This window comes from Sodiomyces alcalophilus (assembly GCF_042370955.1).
Source record: "Sodiomyces alcalophilus JCM 7366 unplaced genomic scaffold ACRALscaffold_10, whole genome shotgun sequence".
Taxonomy (NCBI): Eukaryota; Fungi; Ascomycota; class Sordariomycetes; order Glomerellales; family Plectosphaerellaceae; genus Sodiomyces; species Sodiomyces alcalophilus.
Window position 1 is genome coordinate 888,511 of NW_027263541.1, and position 22,524 is coordinate 911,034.

At 54.5% G+C, this 22,524-nt stretch overlaps 7 protein-coding genes and 1 non-coding gene across 8 annotated transcripts; 5 read left to right on the forward strand and 3 right to left on the reverse strand.

Moving 5' to 3' along the window:
• Positions 1-1,081: 1,081 nt before the first annotated feature.
• ACRALDRAFT_2114333 (uncharacterized protein) lies at positions 1,082-3,031 on the forward strand (the record flags this gene model as incomplete). The annotated part of the gene is made up of 3 exons (XM_071023678.1): positions 1,082-1,141; positions 1,211-2,686; positions 2,834-3,031. 3 exons carry the CDS (start codon positions 1,082-1,084, stop codon positions 3,029-3,031), a joined length of 1,734 nt encoding a protein of 577 aa, XP_070871235.1.
• Positions 3,032-3,413: 382 nt separating this feature from the next.
• Positions 3,414-5,758, reverse strand: ACRALDRAFT_1095439 (uncharacterized protein; the record flags this gene model as incomplete). Its single annotated transcript, XM_071019776.1, has 16 exons — positions 3,414-3,455; positions 3,506-3,541; positions 3,573-3,601; positions 3,648-3,713; positions 3,775-3,904; positions 3,953-3,998; positions 4,067-4,315; positions 4,486-4,643; positions 4,780-4,869; positions 4,916-4,992; positions 5,030-5,061; positions 5,143-5,165; positions 5,200-5,209; positions 5,367-5,533; positions 5,575-5,599; positions 5,643-5,758. 16 exons carry the CDS (start codon positions 5,756-5,758, stop codon positions 3,414-3,416), a joined length of 1,296 nt encoding a protein of 431 aa, XP_070871236.1.
• Positions 5,759-6,105: 347 nt separating this feature from the next.
• ACRALDRAFT_t289 lies at positions 6,106-6,177 on the forward strand. The gene has a single exon. It is a non-coding gene; the product is annotated as a tRNA-Gln (tRNA).
• Positions 6,178-6,704: 527 nt separating this feature from the next.
• On the forward strand, positions 6,705-10,511 carry ACRALDRAFT_1045373 (uncharacterized protein). Its single transcript, XM_071015394.1, has 4 exons — positions 6,705-7,272; positions 7,304-7,594; positions 7,663-9,891; positions 9,982-10,511. Exons 1-3 carry the CDS (start codon positions 6,964-6,966, stop codon positions 9,889-9,891), a joined length of 2,829 nt encoding a protein of 942 aa, XP_070871237.1. The 5' UTR covers positions 6,705-6,963; the 3' UTR covers positions 9,982-10,511.
• Positions 10,512-12,883: 2,372 nt separating this feature from the next.
• On the forward strand, positions 12,884-14,136 carry ACRALDRAFT_1037455 (uncharacterized protein; the record flags this gene model as incomplete). The annotated part of the gene is made up of 4 exons (XM_071015063.1): positions 12,884-12,993; positions 13,053-13,248; positions 13,319-13,700; positions 13,760-14,136. The coding sequence occupies 4 exons, from the start codon at positions 12,884-12,886 to the stop codon at positions 14,134-14,136; spliced, it is 1,065 nt and encodes a 354-aa protein (XP_070871238.1).
• Positions 14,137-14,569: 433 nt separating this feature from the next.
• ACRALDRAFT_1078240 (uncharacterized protein) lies at positions 14,570-16,667 on the reverse strand. Its single transcript, XM_071018744.1, has 2 exons — positions 15,475-16,667; positions 14,570-15,358 (listed from the first exon to the last, which is right to left on the reverse strand). Exons 1-2 carry the CDS (start codon positions 16,057-16,059, stop codon positions 14,792-14,794), a joined length of 1,152 nt encoding a protein of 383 aa, XP_070871239.1. The 5' UTR covers positions 16,060-16,667; the 3' UTR covers positions 14,570-14,791.
• A 405-nt stretch (positions 16,668-17,072) lies between these two features.
• ACRALDRAFT_1066261 (uncharacterized protein) lies at positions 17,073-17,835 on the forward strand. Its single transcript, XM_071017309.1, has one exon. The coding sequence runs from the start codon at positions 17,149-17,151 to the stop codon at positions 17,380-17,382; it is 234 nt and encodes a 77-aa protein (XP_070871241.1). The 5' UTR covers positions 17,073-17,148; the 3' UTR covers positions 17,383-17,835.
• ACRALDRAFT_1083738 (uncharacterized protein) lies at positions 17,073-19,629 on the reverse strand (the record flags this gene model as incomplete). The annotated part of the gene is made up of 1 exon (XM_071019502.1): positions 17,073-19,629. The coding sequence occupies one exon, from the start codon at positions 19,627-19,629 to the stop codon at positions 17,419-17,421; it is 2,211 nt and encodes a 736-aa protein (XP_070871240.1). The 3' UTR covers positions 17,073-17,418.
• Between the last annotated feature and the right edge of the window lie 2,895 nt (positions 19,630-22,524).

The following is a 22,524-nucleotide window of genomic DNA, read 5'->3' on the forward strand; positions in this document are numbered from 1 at the left end:
GTACCTCGTGTGACACTAAAACGGAGGGGTCCAAAACGGGACGTTGACAAATGGAACCCACATCATGTCCCTCTTTAACGTTTTTCCCCGGATTCCACTTCAACCCCATTTCCTGGCACCGTTCGCACGTGGCTCCTTATGTACGATGTACGTTGTAGATGAATCAATTTAAAGAGACGCTGTATCTGCTGGGCATACATAGTACAGCAGTCCACGTACGAATAAGGGTGAGTTTCAATTACTACCTGTTCAAGGTAGGTACTTCGTGGTTCTCGGCATGTTGCCCCCTGTTTCAATGCCCATCCCAGTCCTTCGTCCCTTGCATCGAATCGACTCCGTACCCCATCCTGTTCGTACCGAGTACTTGTGCATTTCCCCACGCGGTAGTACAGACACTAGCACAGGCCACTGTCAAAAGGTCCTTGTCAAAACGTCTGCATTACCAATTACCCCGCGCGACTCGAGCGCTGCCCCTATACAACGTACGAATAGTGATGCAAAGTAATATCGGATGTTCCCGCATCACATTCACTTTTGTGCTCGCGTCACAAAGACGATTTCAGGCGCAAAGCGGTCAGGGTGGAATATCCGAGCGCAATTCCCAGACCCGGTATGATTCGTTGCAATGAGCCGCGCTGGGTTGTGACGGCAGGGCGTTCCCACTTTATAATCTCAAACAACTACCTGGCACTAATTATTTCAGCCCGGACCCCGTTCTTGACAGGACCCAGGGCCTTGCATATTTTGGTCGCTGTTCTTTGAGAAACGTTCATCGACCCGTTTGTATTTTGTGTTTCTTGTTTTGTCACTTCGTCCTCCCTCTTCTCTCTCGATCGAAGCGTACGAAGTACGTTGCAACACTGCCCGTTTCCCAGCCCCACTCTCCCCAACCGGCGCTGCTGTCATACCGATGCACGTCGTCGTAGCATCGTCTGTGGGGAGTCTGTGGTCTTTCGTCTTCAGCTGTTCTTCAATCGCCACCGCTTCGAGCAGTTTCTCACGTCAACCACAGCACCTATCCTAATAACTCGGTCCTTCCTTCCGTCCATCTTTCCCTCTTCCTCCAGCGTCAGCCGTCGCCATGGTATATTGTGGCAAGCCCTCGCGGGGGTGTCAAATGTGCAGGACCCGACGGATTAAAGTGAGGCGCCAGATATCTGCGACGGAATTCTCTCTTTATACTGTACCATTTTTCTGACCACTATCCCAGTGCGACGAGACTAAACCTACATGTAACCAATGCGCCAAATCACGCCGCCAGTGCCCTGGTTACAAGGACGAGTTCGACCTTGTCTTCCGCAATGAGACCAAGGCCACAGAGAGACGAGTCCTGAAAGCCAGCCGCAAGGCTCTGGCACAAACAAAGTCCAGCAACCCTTCATCCCTCACCCGCGCTCGTACTACCAAGGGCCAGACCTCATCAGCTGCCATACTGCCGACTCTGACCCTGCCCGTCGAAGAAACGGCATCTTGCCACTTCGTCGCCAACTACATTCTCCTCCCCCGCCAGGACGGCACACGAGGTTTCAACGAGCACATATTACCGCTACTCAAGGCCGAGGCACCGGGTGGCCATCTTCATCATGCCTTCAACGCCTGCGCCCTGGCCTCCTTGGGCAACCGGCCCAACGCCCCCTGCTCCGGCTCCGATCTGATCTCTCGTGCGTTAGGCCACTACACCAAGGCCCTATCCGCCACCCACCTAGCCCTCCGGGATCCCGAACTGAGTAAAGCCGATGCCACCCTGGCGGCGGTGCTGATGCTGGGCCTCTTCGAGAACATCACGGCGAAGAAGATGGGCATGTTCGCCTGGGGCTCCCACACGGAAGGCGCTATTCAGCTCGTCAAGATCCGCGGCCGTAAGCAGCTGCGGACAAAGACGGGATTCAATCTCTTCATCGCCGTAAGGACCCAAATGATCATCCACTCCCTCAGCACCGGCACCGCCCCCGTCATGGGCGTCGAGTGGTGGCTCAGCGACGCGGTCCGGGACGAGGGTATCGCCCAGTGCCAGCGCCTCGCCATCAAGACGGCCGAAATCCGCGCCGAGTCCGCACGGCTCACTTCCACCCTGCCTCATAACCCGGAAAACGTCGAAATCATGCTAGACATGATCCGGCGCGCCCAGACCATCGATCACGAGCTTGTCACCTGGCTGCAGAACCCGCCCAAGCACTTCGAATGGAAGACGGTCACCTGGGAAGACCACGTCCCAGGCGGCGACTACGAGAAGGCCGAGGTCTTCCCGGGGAGGGTCGACATTTACCGGGATTTCTGGATCGCCAGTATCATCAATCTGGCCCGCGTCCTGCGTCTTACCCTGGCCAACATCATCGTCCGCAGCGCCGCCTGGGCCTGCAGTCCCGTGGACTACCGCACCACTCCCGAGTACGCCACCGCTGCCCGTACCTGCGTCGACACCATCACCGATATCATCGCCTCGGTGCCCTACTCGCTCGGCTGGCACCTGAAGCGGCCCGAAATCCTCGAGCGCGCCAACTTGTCCGGTTTTGCCTGCGGCGAAGAAGACAGCCCCAAGGGCCTTCCGGGCTATTTCCTCACCTGGCCGCTCGCCAACGTCTATGGGCAGGATTACGCCACCGACGCCCAGCGTGCGTGGGTTGCCGGGCGCCTCAAGTTTATTGGCGATGAGCTGGGTGTGAAATATGCTCACTTGCTATCCCAGGTATGAAGCGGCATTCGTCCCCGCGTCTTTCTCTGATCCTCTTTCCCTCACTGTTCTTCTCTACTTTTCCCGCCTCATATCCCGGCCAACTGATCGATGGCCGGAGGTCACACGGCTCCAATGACATCTTGCTGACCCACCGTCCAGCTTAATCTCCGCGTCCCTTCCATGCTCATCCGCCGTGATGCCCTGATGGCAAACCCACAGGGCCTCGACGCCCACAGACTCGCCACCCGCCTGGCATCACCCAAACCTGGCCCCGGAGCCGATTTGCTGTCACAGCTTCAGGCTATGCAAAATGATGTAATGGAACGAGACAAGCACAAGGTTGAGCAAGGGACCTAGGCCACTAGCACGGCTGGTCAGCCAGGGGAGTGGGCGGCACCGAGTTTGCGGACGCCGTAGTCCCCGTCGACCACCGGCCATTCCGACGGTTTCACTACATGGCCATTCGGATTAGGTCGGTACACAACAGGATACCTTGTCGGTTAGGGAATGATTCCAGATATTTGACATCGCTCGTTGTCGATGAAACGGGGAACTGGGAAATCGCATTCGGGCGTTGTGGCGTTGTCGCCCTTCATGCCTACGCAATGAAATCCATGGAAACTGTCTCAAGGAGAAGCAACACATGATCATGGTTGGTTGGCGTTTTGATATGTATTTTTTTTTTGGGCGATGTACATTCCCGGCGAATGACGCCCTTTAGATAAGAGTTTGAGTTGCCTCAAACGGTTTCGGATTCGAACAGGTTGGCCCAGCTACGGAACTGGAGCCGGTATTCGTTCATCAGCATTAAGGATCGTCGTCATTATGGACATTTTTCAAGAGACCTCTCAAATACGCCCCATGGTCCTCAGGCGAAGGGCATTCTCGATATTCTCACATACTTGGTACGATGTCTCGTACGCTTCCCTTTGCTTTTCACACCGTCGAAACGGTTAGAGTCGCTCAACAAAACCAAACGACTCGGGTTCCTGCATCTTCCGCCATTCGGCCGAATCCATCCGTGGCTCCCCGTCCCGTGCTTACGCCGGTGGGGAGCTAAAAGAAGAAAATGGTATTAAAATACAAAGTTTTCAGCAGACCTGTTGGGTCATGATAATCGTTCGCCTGTTCCGGTACGCCATAGTTCCCTAAAAAGTAAGATGTCGTCGAGTCGTAAGGTGGTTCAGGTTCGCATATTGTGGCCATGGAGCAGCGAGCCAAGCGCCACTCCTCCATGCCGTAGATCGACGGTCATTGCGATCCAAGTGGCCGCATCACCTTTTTTTCCGAGTCGACCTGGAGAACGCCGACTAAATCAGTCCCACTGTTCGTCCCAATCCACTTGATGGCGGGACGGAGAAGACACAGACGGAGAGGAGGGAAGAGACTTACTCGTCTTCGACATTGCCGGTAGCTAGATTCCAGGCCTTGACAACCCAGCTTTGTGTCTGGTCGACGTACTTTTCCGTGTTGACGTGCCTGACGCCGACACGGACCCCATCCTTGGTGAAGACAACGTTTCTCTTCTCCATCCGCTGCGAGGCGACGTCTTGGATCTTGACGATGGACACGTAGACTTGCCAGCAAACCCACGCAATTCCTCCGAGGATGACAAAGGTGATGATGAGCGGGAGGAGTTGACTGGAAAAGTGGTTCAAAAGAGGTCAGCCATGGCGATCGACCGTTTAGAAGTGTGAGGCGATTGTCGGCTCTGCCGATGCCGACGCGCGCAACACACGAATGACTGGCACCAGAACCACCAGCGGCAGAAAAATAATAAGGGGAGCAGAGCTGTTGCTGGTCGAACTTACCTCATCCTCGAGGTCTGTTGTGGTTGGCTCCACGCCATGATGCAGTGATTGCTTTCTGGTTTCCTTGGATATGGGGTTGATTCAGGATAACTGGCCGTCGCCGTCCGGTAGGGTTGCTGAGATATGCGGAACAGGGGCGCAACAACCGCTTGGGACCGCTACGTGGTCGTCGCAAACTTATAACGTTTTTATCGAAGAAATGGTTGACTGGTGGGGTTAGATCGTCAGGTGGGTAGGAGGGAGGTCAATATAACTGTGCCGCGCGGCTTAGAGGCGGAGTAGGTGGGGCGGAACGGTCGTGTCTCTTAGAGCAGACGCGGGACATGCAGGAACCCAGTGTTCGCGAATCGCAGGAAGTAAGAAGTCCTTGGCGAAAATTGGTCTCTAACAGGAAAATATAAGAAAGCTTGCGCCTCGCGTTAGTCGTCACTCGGGCGAGTAATGTGCGGTACATATACAATGGATGTACTCCGTACGAAAGGTCCGAAGGGTCACAGCGGGGAGCCGCTTGCGGTTCCAGCGCACTGGCAATTTAGTGCGCAACTTGCCTGGGTAGGGTAGCCCTCAGGGCTCGAGCTTTATACCCAGTCACTTCAATCTTAACATGGATAGAGGGCATCTTAGACGGTCAGTGCTAGCCAAAGAGATACTTGTCACACATCTATCTGCCCTGATGAAAACTGACAAACCCCTGCAAGTCTTAAGATACGATACCCGTGGAGGCCTCAGACGTTTTTGGTCAATCACAATAGTTATCACATGACAAAACGTTCTAGCTAGAGTCAGAAGCTGGATAGCTGGGGACACATTAATACTATTCGTCTTTCGACCTTCCTTCGTTGCGCCTTTGTCTCTACAAACCTTAGATAACAGATTGTTACGATGAAGTGCTGTTTGCGAAATTGGCACGACGTTGAGGTCGATGGTTGGCTAGCAAGGCTGACGGAATTTGATCAAGAATCAGGGCACGTCGGAGCTGTGACGAGATTCCCAACACCACCAATTCGAGCATCCTTACTACATCTAGTGTAAAGACAACGGCGGACGACTGGGGGGCATTTCGGGAACATAACCCATTTCGTTCCCCACCGAACCGCGACGTGTGTGTGAGCTTCTTCCCATCCAAATGGGCCAAGCTGCGTTAAGCTGTGTCACACGAAGAATGCAGTATTGTCCGTCTAAGAGGCAGTAGGCGGGCCAAATCGGCCTGCAGGGTAGAATGAAGACAGCGGACGGAAAAGCAGTCGGGGCCAGTAAGCAAGCTCAACGCCATAGCTACTGTAAGTTTATTATGGGCAGATGGCCATCACAAAACTACCTATGCCGGATGACAGAGTCCGCCATCTCTTAATCATATTGCCCTGCTCTGCTTAACCTTTCCATCTAGCCATTTCCCACATATTCTCTTCTCTCTTTTTTCGGTTTCTCGGCCTTGCGGGTTTCTTAACTTATCAGAGTATCTGTGTAGGCCAGAGGGAAAGAGGCGAATCGGCATTCCCAATCGTTGTCCAAAGTGCATTCGTCTGTATGTGTATGGCCATGAAACTTGAATCTCAGCCCCTTGGTTTAGGGAAGATGATCGCAGCAGGCGCCTTGCCCCTTGCCTTCGAAAAATTGGAAGGTCCAATGGTCTAATGGTTAGGACATGGGATTTTGATTCCCGGAGCCCAGGTTCGATTCCTGGTTGGACCTTGAATCATTTTTTTGTTCCTTCGAGTCGGTTTATGTGGTTGTGGTTTTGGAATGTCCCATAGCCCACGGGAACCCTTTGTTAGTTTGGCCCAGGCAGGGCAGACAGAGGATTCAGGCACAGAAATATACCAAGCCGGGCAGTTGTTTGCTAATTTGTCCCTGTACGTATTACTCGGTACTCCGTACCTTATGTCGCTTGCATCACGTCTGGTCACGGGACGGGACATACGGGACGGTAGAATGTTGTTCCAATATGACACTGGCGCCGTCCGGAAATGTGGCCAGTGCGTCACCTACTACGCCACGGTCCGACGACAAAGACTTGTAGATGAGTATCCAATTGCAACACGTCTAAAGAAAATCCTGTGTGAACTCATTCTTCCTTCTATTTTCTACCAATATCACGGAGGTCGGTCGTTTTTTTTCTGGGGAACCCAAGAAAAGGATCCATACGTAGCCGTGCTTACTAACCCTGGCGCTTCTCTTGGCACTGTGGCTGAGATCTGCCCCCACATCATAGGTTGGTTGCTTGAAAGGCCACACATCCAACCGAGCTTCGAGTCGAAGCACGTTTCCCACCTCCTAAGCTCCCCATCCACGACGCCTCCTTCTCCATCCTCAACAACGCTCCAACTTCGCCTGACCGCTGATCGCTTTCTCGACGGGCTTTGCACCTCGTCGCGGAGCAACACCTTTTGCGGTTGATTATCTCCACGGGCCGTCAGATCATCAATCAACCCAACAACCCCCCCTTCCCTTCTGCCTCTTCCATTCTTATCCGCCAACATGTCGGCTCCCTACGACGGCTACGGTCAGCAACCCCCGACCGACCCAGCGTACGCCGGTCAGCAGCAAGAGGGATTTGAGCAGGCCGCGCCGCCAACTGTGCCCACTTCTGCCGCTGAGCACGGCAAGAAGAAGAAGAGAGGATATGCGGCCCAGGCCTACGATTTTGGCGCTGGCGCGAACTCTGCTGCCAACCCCCAGCCCGCCGTTGGCGCTCAGCCGTATGGCGCCTATACCCAACCTCAGGCCCAGGCCCCGGCCTACCCAGCGGTCTATCCGGGACAGGAGCCGCAGCCTGTAGCTCCCGGTGTACGGTGGTGCCGCTGCTGCTATCCCCCAGCAAGGCGCACCCCAACCCCAGGGCCAGGCGTATGGCTACCCGGCGCCCGATGCCGCCTATCCCGCTCCCGTCGCCGGTGGTGTTCCTGGCCCTGGAACCCCTGCCGTTGCGGGTCTCAGCCAGCAGATGGCCGGCATGAACTTGGGTCCCGGCGGTCAGCCTCAACCCCAGCCCGGTCAGGCAGCCATGCCCGCGGCTTTGAATCAACTCTACCCCACCGACCTTCTAAACCAGCCTTTCAACGTATCAGAGCTGGATCTGCCTCCGCCGCCCATTATCCTGCCTCCCAATGTAAGATGGATCTCCCCTGGTTCCGCTGCCGACCGGTCCATGCGTGACTGACATGCTATTCTCCCCAGTCGAGCGTTACCCCTTCCCCAGATGCAAATTGTTCACACAGATACGTCCGATCCACGCTCAATGCCGTCCCGACTACGCATTCTCTCCTGAAGAAGTCTCGCTTGCCTTTCTCGCTCGTTATCCAACCATACGGTGCGCTGCACGACAGTGATGACCCTGTGCCCATCATCCAGGATCAAATCATTGCTCGCTGCCGACGATGCAGGACATATATCAACCCGTTTGTTACGTTTCTGGACCACGGTCACCGCTGGAGATGCAACATGTGCCAGCTGACGAACGACGTCCCTCAAGCATTCGACTGGGATGCGGCGATGCAAAAGGCCACTGACCGATGGGCCCGCCACGAGCTCAATTACTCCGTTGTCGAGTTTGTAGCGCCCCAAGAGTATATGGTTCGGCCTCCGCAGCCATTGGTATATTTGTTCCTCTTCGACGTCAGTTACGCAGCTGTATCTTCCGGCCTCCTTGCTACCAGTGCGCGGACTATACTTGATAGCCTTAACAGGATACCGAATGTGGATCGGCGCACCCGCCTAGGCTTTATCGCCGTCGACAGCAGCCTGCACTATTTCTCCGTCCCCAAGGATGACGATGAGAATGGCGACACCAACATGCTGGTTGTGAGCGACCTGGAAGAGCCCTTCTTACCAGTGCCTCAGGACTTGCTCGTTCCGCTCACGGAGAGCCGCCAGAGCATCGAGACATTTTTGACCAAGCTGCCCGAGATGTTCCAGAACAATCAGAGCAACGGTTTCGCGCTGGGGCCTGCTCTGCGGGCCGGTCATAAGCTCATCTCGGCCCTGGGCGGCAAGATTGTCGTTCTCGGCGCGTCTCTGCCAAATCTAGGAGTCGGCAAGCTCGACATGCGCGACGACAAGAAGTTGCTGGGCACGAGCAAGGAGAGCAGTCTCCTGCAGACGTCCAACAGCTTCTACAAGAGCTTCGCGGTTGAGTGTTCCAAGAACCAGGTCTCCATCGACATGTTCCTCTTTTCCTCGCAGTACCAGGACGTCGCCTCCCTCAGCAACCTCCCGAGATATACGGGCGGTCAGACGTGGTTCTACCCGGGCTGGAACGCCGGCCGCCCCGAAGACGCCATCAAATTCGCTTCGGAGCTCAGCGACCACCTTTCGTCCGAAATCGGCCTGGAGGCCGTCCTTAGAGTGCGTGCGACTACGGGTCTGCGGATGAATGCATTCTATGGCAACTTCTTTAACCGCAGCTCGGATCTATGCGCGTTCCCGGCCTTCCCTCGCGACCAGTGCTATGTGGTTGAAGTTGCCATCGACGAGAACCTCACCAAGAATATGGTCTGTCTGCAGACTGCCGTGCTCCACACCACCTGTAATGGCGAGCGCCGTATCCGGGTCATGACTCTAGCTTTGCCTACCACGACAAACCTGGCAGACGTCTACGCTTCTGCCGACCAGCAGGCCATCGCGACTTACTTCAGCCACAAAGCGGTGGAGCGTGCGCTGAGCGGTGGCTTGGATGCCGCGCGTGATTCGCTGCAGAACAAGCTCATCGAGCTGCTCCAGACGTTTAGGAAGGAACTGGCTGGCGGGAGCATGGGCGGCGGCCTGCAATTCCCTTCCAACCTCCGCGGCCTGCCAATGCTATTCCTCGGTCTGATGAAGAACGTTGGATTGCGGAAATCATCCCAGATCCCGTCCGACCTTCGGTCGGCCGCTCTCTGTCTACTCTCGACGCTCCCGGTCCCCCTGCTGGTGCAGTACATTTACCCCAGGCTATATTCTCTCCACGACATGCCAGACAACGCCGGAGCACCGGACCCGGAGACAAGTCAAATTGTGCTCCCACCGCCAGTCAACCTCTCCTCTGAGCGCCTGGTTTCATATGGTCTGTACCTCATCGACGATGGGCAGACGCAATTCCTGTGGGTGGGTCGGGACGCCGTGCCGCAGCTTCTGATGGACGTTTTTGGCGTGGAGGACCGGACGCAGCTCCGCGTCGGCAAGGGCTCCTTGCCCGAGTTGGAGAATGATTTCAACGAACGCGTGCGAGCAGTGATCTACAAGAGCAGGGATCACAAGTCGAAGGGTGTCGGCAGCATTACGCTACCGCACCTGTACGTGGTGAGGGAGGACGGTGAGCCCAGCTTGAAGCTGTGGGCACAGACGCTACTGGTGGAGGACCGGGCGGATCAGGGCATGAGCGCGGCGCAATGGCTGGGGATTTTGAGAGAAAAGGTAAGCCTAAGATAAAACAGAGTGCCGCCTTTCGCTTTTTTTCTTCTTCTTTTTCTTCTCCTTCTGCTTCTCACTACGACGATTTGCTGACCTGGTGGTATTTAGGTCATGACGTAAGAAGACCAAGGAGTACGCTCTGCATGGTTGGAAGATTGCAAGGAGGAAGAGCTTTGATGAGTGCTCAGTGTTTATACATAGATGATGGGACTTGGTTTCGTTTTTCATGAGCCAGAAGGATGAAATCAGCAACTACTTCGTACGTTCAGATGAGAGCTCCTGAAACCTGCCGCACATTCGGAATAATAGGACCCGGGGCCCAGTGTGTCGCCAGATTCAATAATTCCTCTTTGTCGGTCGGCCCGGGCCAGAGCGTCAGCCCTCCTAAAAATAGCCCGAAGATGAGACGAACAACGGGCCAATGTGACGGGATCCCACGGGATTTGGTTCTGGGGTCCTAGAAGCCCCTGTTCGACCTGAGACTGGGCGGCCCTTCCAGGGTACAATGGAACGTTGGCGAAACAAAACAGCGGAGCTTGCGGACTCCAAAACTTCCCTGCACTGTCGGTTGAGCTTCCGTAAACATGCAGTTCCCGAGAGATTTTGCGAATCAGTTTCCTTGCAGAATGCGATGGCCCAATGCGTTTGATGCTATGCAGATAATCTGATGATCATGCAGCGTTTAGAGTCCTGGTACATACAGTGCAGTGGCTCATGTAGGTACGAACAACTCGCACCGCTGTTACAGTGGCGCGTGGGGTGTCGGGCTCCCAAGTGACAGGGAGAGAAGTTGTATTACATAATTAATGTGCAGGTTGGGAGAGACGCACGCGCCGAGATTGTGGCTGGACGCTTCAGTAGCCAATGAGGAGATAGTATAGTCGCCCAAGCTGTTCGTCCTACCTATTCGTACAAAGTACGCATGGAAACCAGTCAGGAAGGCTGCGTAAGGTACTTCGTAAGTCCTGTAAGTTGGCATTTGGGGAGCTACTTACATGAGAAGTATGTATCTAGCAAGGGCGTGAAAACGGATTGCCCTTCGTACCATCACAACATGCTCCAGTACGTATTCCCGCCGGGACTCTCCCTGACGAATCTAAGGTTAGCTTCAAGCGGTCCGTGTACGATGTAGGCTGGGCAAGGGGGTGATCCAGAACCTGATTCTTTTCACACCCAGGAACAAATCCCCTGATTAGTACGGGACGTAACCCAATTTAGGTACCTACCTAGTTAGCCCCTACCCCTCCTTAGTGCTGGACATTGGTTACCTAGGTAGGTACCTAGGTATCTGCGTGGGTAGGTGGCTATGTACCGAAGTACTACAACGGTTACAGGCCTAAGTTTCGGACACCCAAGAAGTACAGACCCACGCGACAGGGGTAGAAAAGTGGATACCTTCTGACCCCTGTATCAAGGCAGGTACAACAAGATACTTTCTTTCCTAGTGTGACTTTTACCCTACCCTCTTTATCGAATAATTACAGGCCTATTCACGGCTCTAGATTGGCCTGTTCGGAACCGAGTGGAGACAGTACGTAACCGGTGCTAGGGGCCCCTGTCAGCTGGCAGGGGCCGTATAAAGTATCGGGAAGTGGATCACCTTAGTCCCTTTTTAGCTCGGTACATAGGAAAGTCCGATACTTACCCTAGGGAACTGTAAGTACTGTAGCTATGCGACGGGCCCACTCAAGCTAAGAAGAAGTACGAATACAAGTCAGTGTACGATGTACGTTGTATGTACAACGTACCCCGTACTACTGTACCAAGGCCCTGATACCGTCTGATCGCACGTCCTAAAGTATTCTACGAATGGCCGGCCCCTAGCTACTAATAATACAACGTCGACGGTTAGAAGACCGTTTATGCCCTCCCGTCTCCTTTCTCAGTTCCACCTTCTCTAAAACCTTCCTCTCTCTTCCCTTTTCATCTATTCACTTCTCGACTCGGACGAAATATATCTTCTTCTAGGTGAGCAGCAGGCTTTGATTCTCTTTTCACACAATTCGCGCCTTGATTCCTAGAGCCTCCCTTCTGCTCCACCCTAGAGCGGATTTGCCCGCACCCTGACTCCCCGTCCTTATTACCCCTCTTCGTTTCCCCGCCTCTATCATCGTGGGAGGTCCCCACGATCTCACACTTGGTCTCCCAATCTCGTTTATATGACCCTCACCGTTGACACCATTGTGAGCTAGCTGCTTTGGCCATCTTGAATTACAGACCCAGATTTGACCTGGCAAGTCTGTTCAGACGAGGCAGAGAGGTATGTTCTGAGCTTCTAGGCATGCTATAGGACACTCGTCTACCGGCTTCACTTTTTCCTCCATTCGTCCTTAGAATACTGCTACGTATCCGGGTCGCCCGTGGAAAACAGTCACGATGCAAGCGCATACTATTCCTGCTTGTTCCAGTTCATTGCCGCTGCGACCGTGGTGGCCGCAGATGGGTCTCCCACAACTCTCCCCACAGCGGCATGCTAGTTGCCTTCCATTTTACTCAAGGACCGTCAGATCTACCGCCTGACTCGCCCCCTATTCCGTTGCCCCCCTTCTTTCCTTCCAAGCACCGACACATCATTCACCCCAAATCCACAATCAGATCTCCGGAAAGACCTCGGATCTATCTGACGTCAGGGAAGATAGCCCGCAAGTGCAATGCCGGAGTCGGTGAGGAGAGGATGCGAAGTCTCGCGTTTTTTCATCGACACTTGTCGTTTGCTGTACCGCAAACGCTAACATCCATTGCCTACAGACGTCCTTGGACCGACACGCAGACTTGACGGGCCGATAGACAGCCTATTCCACGACCAGCTTGGAGACCACTATCACCGCCGCAAAACCTAAGCCGAATCGAGCTACCGATCACTGAAGAATATCGAGGCGCCCCTACAGCTCTGCCCACGTCGACCGAATCGCACGGCCCTCCAGTGCGATCGACGGCGTTGTGACGGTCTCTCGGCCTTCTTTTTCCCACATATTACCCATAGTCTCGGCCCTGGCCCAAGGTCGGAAACATGTCACGCAACGCACCTAATCCCTCGGGATCCCGCAAGATCTCCTTCAACGTCAGCGAGCAGTACGATATCCAGGATGTAGTCGGCGAAGGCGCTTATGGCGTTGTCTGGTACTTAATACTCCCCGCCAGCTGTCACCCTACACATGACTCACAAACCGCTGCCACAGCTCCGCGATACACAAGCCGTCCGGGCAGAAAGTCGCCATCAAGAAGATCACCCCCTTCGACCATTCCATGTTCTGTTTGAGGACTCTCCGTGAGATGAAGCTCCTCAGGTACTTCAACCACGAGAACATCATCTCTATCCTCGATATCCAGAAGCCACGCGGCTACGACAGCTTCAACGAAGTGTACCTGATTCAGGTGCGTTTCCAGACTACACCGACCCGACCCTACCTGGTGAGCCATTGACTCACAATGTTTACTTTGGCAGGAACTCATGGAGACGGACATGCATCGCGTTATCCGGACACAAGATCTATCCGACGATCATTGTCAGTATTTCATCTACCAGACTCTGCGAGCTCTCAAGGCTATGCACTCGGCGAATGTCCTCCATCGCGACCTGAAACCCTCCAACCTCCTCCTCAATGCAAACTGTGACTTGAAGGTCTGTGACTTTGGTCTTGCGCGCTCGGCTGCATCCCAAGAAGATAACTCGGGCTTCATGACTGAATACGTCGCCACAAGGTGGTACCGAGCGCCAGAGATCATGTTGACCTTCAAGGAATATACAAAGGCCATCGACGTGTGGTCTGTCGGCTGCATCCTGGCCGAGATGCTGAGCGGAAAGCCACTCTTCCCCGGGAAGGATTGTAAGCAACATCTTGTATTTCCCAGCTATTCCGCACGTGGGTTAACCTGATCTCCTTAGACCACCACCAGTTGACGCTTATTCTTGACGTGCTGGGAACACCGACGATGGAGGATTACTACGGGATCAAGTCGCGGCGCGCGCGCGAATATATCCGGTCTCTACCCTTCAAGAAGAAGGTCCCATTCCGGACCCTCTTCCCCAAGACGTCTGATCTCGCCCTCGATCTGCTAGAGAAACTGCTCGCCTTCAATCCTGTGAAGCGTATTACGGTTGAAGAAGCTCTGAAGCACCCGTACCTGGAGCCGTACCACGACCCCGACGATGAGCCGACAGCGCCGCCAATTCCCGAGGAGTTCTTCGACTTTGATAAGCACAAGGACAGCCTGAGCAAGGAACAGTTGAAGCAATTAATCTACCAGGAGATTATGCGATAAGTGGCCAGGGAAGCGTGTCTCAAAATTGTCTGCGAAAGCGATTCAGCGCAGAGCGATGTCGGTATAGGTGGGCATGATCAGCATGGGCATGGGTAGATTTATGTGATGTAGGCTTTGAGCAGGATTGGGCGTCGGTTGTGGGGACTGCGATAAACGATCAGTCGAATATGAATAGTTTTTCAAAGAGGCAAAGTGCCTACTTTCTTGCCTTGCCTATTTGCGTGGTTGGGTAGGTCACTGCGATGCACTGGCCTGGTGTCAACGATATACGTGCCTCTTTGCCCTCATTATGTTGTATGGAATTCCTCTCGGTCCGATTGCTGTTTCCTCCAAGAATTTCAGCTGGCTGGTCGTCATTATATTTTCGAGTCCTCTGATGGATAACATGTGTTATAGTATTACAGTCCAACCGGAGAACGACCGCGAGACTGGTCGAAGACGCAAGAAAGATGGGGTGCGGTGTAATTCCAGGGTATCATTATCACTAGCTATCTAATCGCGCTCCATAGTATACCTGCGAAGAAAAGACGGTTTCCCTCTTTGCGCGTTATGCATACTCTATATCCAAGACTCTGAAGGGTTGAGTATCACTGCGTTTTCTGGGAACGGGTTTCCTTTCAGCTGATGCGGAAGGTTGCAGTCGATGGCACAACAATCAAGACGATGACGCCCCAAGAACCCAGAGCTCTACGCCAAGGATACCGAACTTTTCTCCCTCGTCGCTCAACGGCTCGTTTCCGAACGTCTGACTGCGGCCACTACGGCCACGCTCTAGAGAGTCGTCAAGCCACAGGCCGTAGTGCCCGTCTCCCGCGCCCATGCTCAGGAAGCCCGTCTCGCAGTTGATGTAGTACTCGTTTACGCCGGAATAGGGAAAGGCTTTGAAGCGGAGAGACTCGGCCGTGGCCGGGGAGACGGAGCGTTTCGGGTCTTCTGCCGGCGGAGCCAGCGTCTCGGTTTTCTGCGAGCCTTTTTCTGCGGGGACCCCTGTCGGGGCGGAGGTGAGAAGGTCGGGAGGTGCAGAAGTATGTGATGTCTCGGTGTTGGTTGAGTTGGACGGGGTAGGATTCGATATTGTGGTGGAGCGCGAGGCATTCGCTGTATCGGCCGAAGGAGGGGGCGGGAGACCGGAAAGCGTGGAGACGCGCCAGAGGAAACATTCGCCGTTCCCGAAATACCCGGGGGTAGGACGTGGATACTCGGATAGATAGCCACCGAAAGTCTGCGGTCGTTGAACGTCAGAAAAGCTGCGGCAGAGCAGTCGGGTAGGTAGCCTGTCGGCTTGGGTAAAATAGGGGGGCCGGACGCCGATGGCTTCGTGGATGTCTGACTACTTACCCCTCCAACTTCGTCTCTTGCCACGAGAACGAACCCCACCCGCTGGCCTTGGACCTTGGCTGCTTTCTGATACAAGGTGCTCAAGCTCGCGCCGTCTTGCTCGAGGCTGTAGATGAGCTCCCAGTCCTCGACGATGCGCAGGCGCTCGGGCAACATGATGCGAATCTCTTCTGCCACGCCGGTTGTGAGTAGACGGGCACTGGCTGGAGTGTTCTCCTGGTAGCCGTGGAGGACGATGGGTTCGAGCGGAGGCGGGCGGAAAGGGCTGGCGGTGCGACGAAGATGGCTTGGAACAAAGACATCGTGTATGCCGTCTTTGGCCTTTTGGTGCATCGGCTCAGTGAAGGCGTGAGCTAAGCGGGGCGCGCCATCACGGCTGCGGTTTGAGGGCCGTTGGCGTCTTTGGGCCATGTCGGCAGAAGCGTCCATGGTGAAGTGGCGTACGAGACCGGTCCACATTGACGAAATCACCGAAGAGGAGGACATGGATGGGCTATGAGAGGAGTCGATGGGTGTCTGGCTGCCGGAGGAAGGGGTGGAGGAAGCGCGGTTCTCCGGAGAAGGGAAGCTTCGGTGGGAGGCCATGATCGCTTTCGCCACGTATCGTCTCTTGATATTGGTGGGGGCTTTTATTATGGAGCTTGTATCGATGGCGATCGCGGAGCAAATACGAGAGGAAGGGAGGTATCCACGGCTGTAAGTAATGCTTGATAGAAAGATAAACAAAATCTCAATTGATGACGGAGGTTGGACCGGCGGTTCGAAGGATTGGTTGGATGTTCGTGAAAGAACTCTGGCGGAGAACAAACGAGTGTTGGCCAAAGTGACAATCGAGGGGAGTAGCTTCGTAGGATCGTAAATGTCGTCAAGTAAAGGATAACCGACTCTGTGTGTACCCAGGGGAAATCGACGGAGTGGTGGAATTGATATTATCGTCTTCTCCAGAAGCACCTAATTGGCGGGCGGGCAGGGGAGGCTGGAAGCCCGTTGGAATGACGGGGTTCAATCTGTCATTGGAAGTTGATCTTCAACGATTCCTGTGGAGTGTCGTTTCCAATAAAGCAAAAGAGACGCCGGGTAATTAGCTGATATACACAGAGAATACGAAGCTCTTCTGATATGAACTTTTGATGTGCAAGAATACCGAAACCCGCAAAATTCGAAACACGGCTGGTTTTGGTCAAAGATTCCCCTATTACGGCTTCATACGATGGAGGTGGTGGAGGAGAAAGACGGGGGGGAGGGGGAGGATGGGATGGGAGCTGTCAAGTGGGTGGGGGCTCGAATTCTCAAGGTACCGTCATCATTATCCAGTGTCGTCCATGCCGGATTCAGCCCCACTCCTAAATATCATATGAGTGGTCGGTCACCAGTGGTCCATCCATTCAGTTCCTAAAGCAGAATGTGAAGTACAGTAATGTATTATGTAACGGGGTACAACGTACGACGTACAGGGCTTCGGAGACCACTTCCGTTACCATCTCGATACCTTATTCATCGGCGACCTGGAATCGACATCCAAGCTACATAATAGCATCACCTTTTGACATGGATTTCTCACGACTATCCAGACACACGAGTCGGCAGACGAATTGCGCGACGAATATGTGTTTTAGACGTTCAAACTGGTGGTAACGATTGATTGGATTCTTTACTCGAGAACACCCTAACACCATGACCAACGCCTTCCGGTATCATGCCTTCATCCCAACGTCCCGACGTCCCCTTCATTGGAGCTTCTTGCCAGTCAAGCCAAATAGAACACATTCATCCCAATCCTTCCCTCCGCCCATGGACAGCTCGCACGCTCTTTTCCAACTCCGCACGCCTTTGCCGAACCGAATGGCCCAGCGACCGCCATCTCTTCTCGTCCTCCTCAACTCCGACAATGGTATCATCGGCACGTAATTCCTCAATAGTGACCTCAAGGCGCCCCTCATCCTTTTACATAGCCTTGCCAAAGCTCACATTGCTCTCTATGCTGCCTCTGGTTTCCCTTGTTTCATATACGTCAGACCGCATTGCCGGCCGCCAGTGAGGGGCCAGTGGCGGGCTGCGAGACCCATTCCAGCTGTCCACTGGCGGTCGGGCTGAGCCAACATCCGGGCCTGGCTCAATCCAGTTATTCGATCCGAGTCCGCTGCTGTACTTGGATAAAGAGCTCTGACCCCTCGTGTGCGTGGGCCAAGGGCGCTTTGGTTCGCCAATTACTCCCCCTTCCGTCGCAGACGCGTGGCCCAGTAACTCGGGACGCTCAAGATCGAAAGGGTCAGAGCGCCACCGGTTACGGCGCGTGTCGAAAGTTTCCATGGATCCGCTGGAATCTCGGTAAACCGAATCATACCGTGGGGAGACGGGTGGCAGCGTACTCGGCGGACGCGCTCCGGGGCCAGCAATGGTCGAGGCTCGTGACCGACGCGCATTGGCGACTCTATACGGCCCCGACATCGCCGCTGTTGAGGCGATCGGCACCTCATTACTATCCGCAAAGGGGTTCGCACCTGCCGCTCTGGCTGGTTCGGCGGGAAGCGCGTTAGTGTCGGCAAAAGGATCCGGGTTCGCACTGTTGACATTGAGCCCTAGGCCCCCCAGGAAATGATCCATGGAGGTGTTGCTTTCAGTCCTTCGGGCCGCACTCTGACGTTTCTCCTCACGCTCGAATCCCTTTTCGCTCATACCCAACAACGAAGCAAAGTCGCTCGATCTGCGTCTTGGTGCCGTTGTTTCACTCTGCTTTTCGCGGACCGAGGCGAAAGGGTCGGGATCCAAGGCTCTGTCGTTACGGAGTCGCCAGTTGAACAAGGCGTCCGCCGTCAACCGGTCCCACCAATCTTTCAAGCGATCCTTGGTCGTCAGGATGTCGCGCTGGGCTTCGCCACGGGGACTAAACGAGTTGTGGTGGCTATGCTGCGGCGCGACGGGCGATTCCGAACGCTCCCAGCCCGAGGCCGCGGCCCGGGCGCCATGACTGCCTTCCCCGAGAAACCCGCCGAGTTGGCCTCGAAAGCGCTGGTAGTTATATCCCAACGCAGCCTTCAATCGAGCCGACTTGGGGGTCGGCCCCACAGATTCCTGGTCGAAAATGTATGGTCGCTCTTTTCGCCCTCCTGGTTGACCCGAATGTGGAGTGGCACCAGCCCTGTGACTACGAGAACGATGCTTTCGGAGGAACCAGAAGAATAGGGCGAGCAGAGTTAGGAAGACCACGCTTCCAATGACGCTACCCGCGATGGCGGCTGATGACAAGGCCGAAGTATCACCATCGCTGCTGCTGCTTCTGCTGCTGCTGCTGTCGCTGCCTCCTTCCTGAATGCCTTTCGCTAATCCAGAGTCCGGTGAATCACTGTTGGCGGTCCCGGCGGCGCCTCCTCCAGGCTGACTGGTCGAGGCAGAGGACGCCGTCGTTACCAGAAACTCGCTGCCACCTGTAGTTGAAGATGGCACTAAAAGAGAGTTGCCAGGGTTGCCTGCCTGGCCACCCGGACTACTCTGGCTGGGAACCACTACATTTCCATTAGTCTGACTGGTCTGTCCAGCAGCCACCCGTGAGCTAGGCACGCCGCCCGATGGCCGGGGAAAGGCCGAAGTAGGATCCTCTCCATCGCCGTTATTAGCGACTGCCTTGGTCCCCGTCTCTCTCAGGGGAGGCGGCTGTGCCGAGGGCTCCTGGAGTGGACGCACCAACAGGTGTTGGGCTTGGGATGCTTGGGGGAGGGGGATGAGCGTACGGAATGGAATAGTTGGATTCTCTAGGGACGGTTCTGGCGGTGCTGGCGCCCTGGTGGAAGAGCGGGATGCCGTTGTCGGAGATGCAGGCACTTCCTCGGCAGGGGGGGGCGGAGGCGGAGGCAGGGGCGGCGGTTGACGAAGCGTCTGTGGAGGCTGATCTTGAGGCTGCTCTGCCTGAGGGGGTTCTCGAAAGGGGACATCCTGTTCGGGACGCTGCTCTTGAGGAGGCTCCTGCTGATCGGGTAACTGAGCTCGAGGAGGGTCAGGTGGCGGCGGAGATGGGGGTTGGACCGGCGTGGGCGTGGGCGTGGGTGCGTCAGGAGGGGGTTGGGCCGTTGCGATGGCTCCTGCTCTCGGAACAGCGGTGCATCTTCTGCCGTTTATGGTGGTGAAGAAAAACCCATCGGGGAGAATCGGGCTAGACATTGTCGTAGTCTAGCGGTGCGAGTCCAGTCGCAGCCAGATCTGACAAAAGAGATACGTCCTTCGCCTGGAGAGGACGGAGGATATATTCTAGGAAAGAGAAAACGTCCAAGGGGACAAAAAGGGGAGGAAACTTCAGAGGGCGTTGATTGCCATCGAAAGGACGCGGTGTGAGACGGAGAAGATCAAAAGCCAGCGAAGGGTCCAGCCAACAGCGAAGCAGGACGTTGTAATGTCCCAGGGAAGGGGTCTACGGCAGACGTCGACGCTATCTTTTCGCTCGTAAAAAAGGGAAGACGCAGAAGAGGTCAAGAAGAGAAGAAGAAGAGAACAGGGCAATACGGCAAATGGAAGTTGCTAGTAGTGACAATATTCAAATGAAAGACTGATGAGATGGGGAGAGACGGAGAGAGACGGAAGGGGAATGCCGCCTGGGTACGAAATACAACAAGGTCGAGGCATGTAGATAGTACATGGTATGTCAGGCACGGACAAAGCAAGGTATGTGTGCCAGTGACGGCGGGCTGGAGTTGTGTACCTACAACGTACCGGGAACGAAGGCATGGGAGGAGTATGTAAGCACGTTGTACTCACCCCATACTCTCCTCTCTCCTCACACAAGGCACGGACTCGGATGTTGCTTCATGCCCACGGTACAATGATGCTAATGAGACATGGGTTGGTTTGGCGGTATTTGATCAATAGATCTCTGCATTGGCTCGTGAAAAGAGCCGGGTGTGCCAATGGTCAGAATGTAGAAAGCCACTTTCTTGCCCTGGGACCACCGTCGGTGAAGTCCCAGGACTGGGGGCTGGGTTTTGTGGGGAAGTATGGGGGAGCGCGCGCTTCGTCTGTGTTCTCGTTCCTGCAGCGGGGCCCCACCCGCTAGGAGCACACCGCCAGCGGGCGTGCCGGGTCACTAGCCCAATCGAGAACTAGCATGGTGCTCCGCAACACACCTGAAGCACAACCCGCCACAGTCACTCCCTACATACGCTTACCACGCACACAGCGAGTCCCGCCTATGGCTCCGGGTCCACCCGGGAGCCGGTCACGACGCGGGACTGCGATCCTTAATATATTGTTACAGGATTCCTCCGCGGGGATGGGCAAACATACACATATGTACTTGTGATAGTACTGGCTTGAAATTCTCCCCAGCGTATTCCTTCAATGACCACTGCTCGTTACTTGGTACTTTGAAGTTTCGCGTCGGGTCGTGAGAAGCCTTCTTAATGTCACCAGTAAAATTCAATGCCCGTATAGCCCCAGATCCTAGATGACCGGTTAGACAGAATATGGTGGGGTTGTCCTGGAAGGAGAGAAAAAGAATGTTCTTTCTTTGAAACTCATACCCAAAAAAGCCGATTCCATCGATGCAGTGACGCATATGGAACACGGTCGCAGATCACACACACAAGCGCGTTTGGACTTGCGGAGTTGACACCTCAAATACCTAAGCTAGCTGAGACGTACAAAGTACTCAGTGCTGCGACAAGGATGACACTTGGGTGATTGCCTACAATGAACGACACGGCCCTGCCTTGAGTTGCGCATATCCGACAAACTATGTATCTGAAATACAGGCGATCGTGGAAAGGGAATACATAACTATTGCAGCTTGGGGTTTCCTGTGAGGACTGACGAGGAAAGTCGTCGGATTCTGATCGCGTGAGTACATAGTAGAAACTGTCAAGCGAACTTCGTCCAATCATCATACTCCGTACCTTGTACCGTACCACGCGTTTGCTCGCTTTTTGTCTCTTTCGTTCTTTTTTCCCACCCGACACTCTTTATTCTTCTCATCGTCTAGCGTTTCCTCCGAATGATAGTCTAGTCTCGTGTTGCTGAGAACCTCTCTCTCTCTTTTGGTCCTCCCAGACTGTCGTTTCAATACTCATACCGTGGGGCCGTCAAGTGAAACATGCTACGAGATATATGTTATAGACATCCACCTCCACGAATTATCATCCATCGCCATAGCTGATTCGAAGCACACGCAGCTTGCCTCCGTCCTTTCCAGGGACAGAATCTGGAGGAATCCCGAGCCGAAGCGCATAAACTTCCAAGCCAACATGGAGTGGCACATCTGACACATCGACACAGAAGCCCTGGCGACCATAGGCCCGTACTAACAGCCGCTATCACCAACCATCCACCGTGATGATAGACTCGTGGGGACGTATTTCCTACCTATCAACATACGAAGTACCTAGAAATCTTATATCGAACAACCCAAAATTTCCCTAAACCATTATGTATTGGTCTGATACGTATCCGGCCTGTCACCGCACCACACCACAGGTACCTGTACATACACTACACTACCTAGGTACCTAGGTAATTACACACTACGGTACCTACTTCGTGTGTACCGACGACTAGTTCTTTCAATGGCAGCAGAACCACACCCACCCTCCCTTGGCTGGGTGACTTCCCGAACACTCCCCATTACTAATTGGCGGGTAGCGCCAGTTATTCACGACACCTCAATCCTCAACCCCGCCTGCCTCACAACCCCACCACCATCTCCAGCCACCTTTTTGGTAAACCGTCCATTGATATCGTCAACTTCTCTTCCTTGCGTTGACCCGAAGACGTACATGTGAAGGGAATCCGTCAACTACCCAGGTGTTGGACAACTACGCCTTATCGCTGTATCGGTGCCTCGCTACCCATCTCCCACCGCCCAGCGTTCAACGACTTCGCCTGACCCTTGGCCTAATGTCCGGAGTTTTATTTGCGTCCTTCCCCAGTTGCTAGGTCCAGCCAAGACTGAACCTGGGTTGCATGAGGCGACCGCAGATAGACTCAGGCGGCGGTGTCCTCAAAAATATCCACGTTCTGATCCAAGCTCTCCTTGCGTCCGTCGTTTGTACGACGACGTCACTCCGTCTC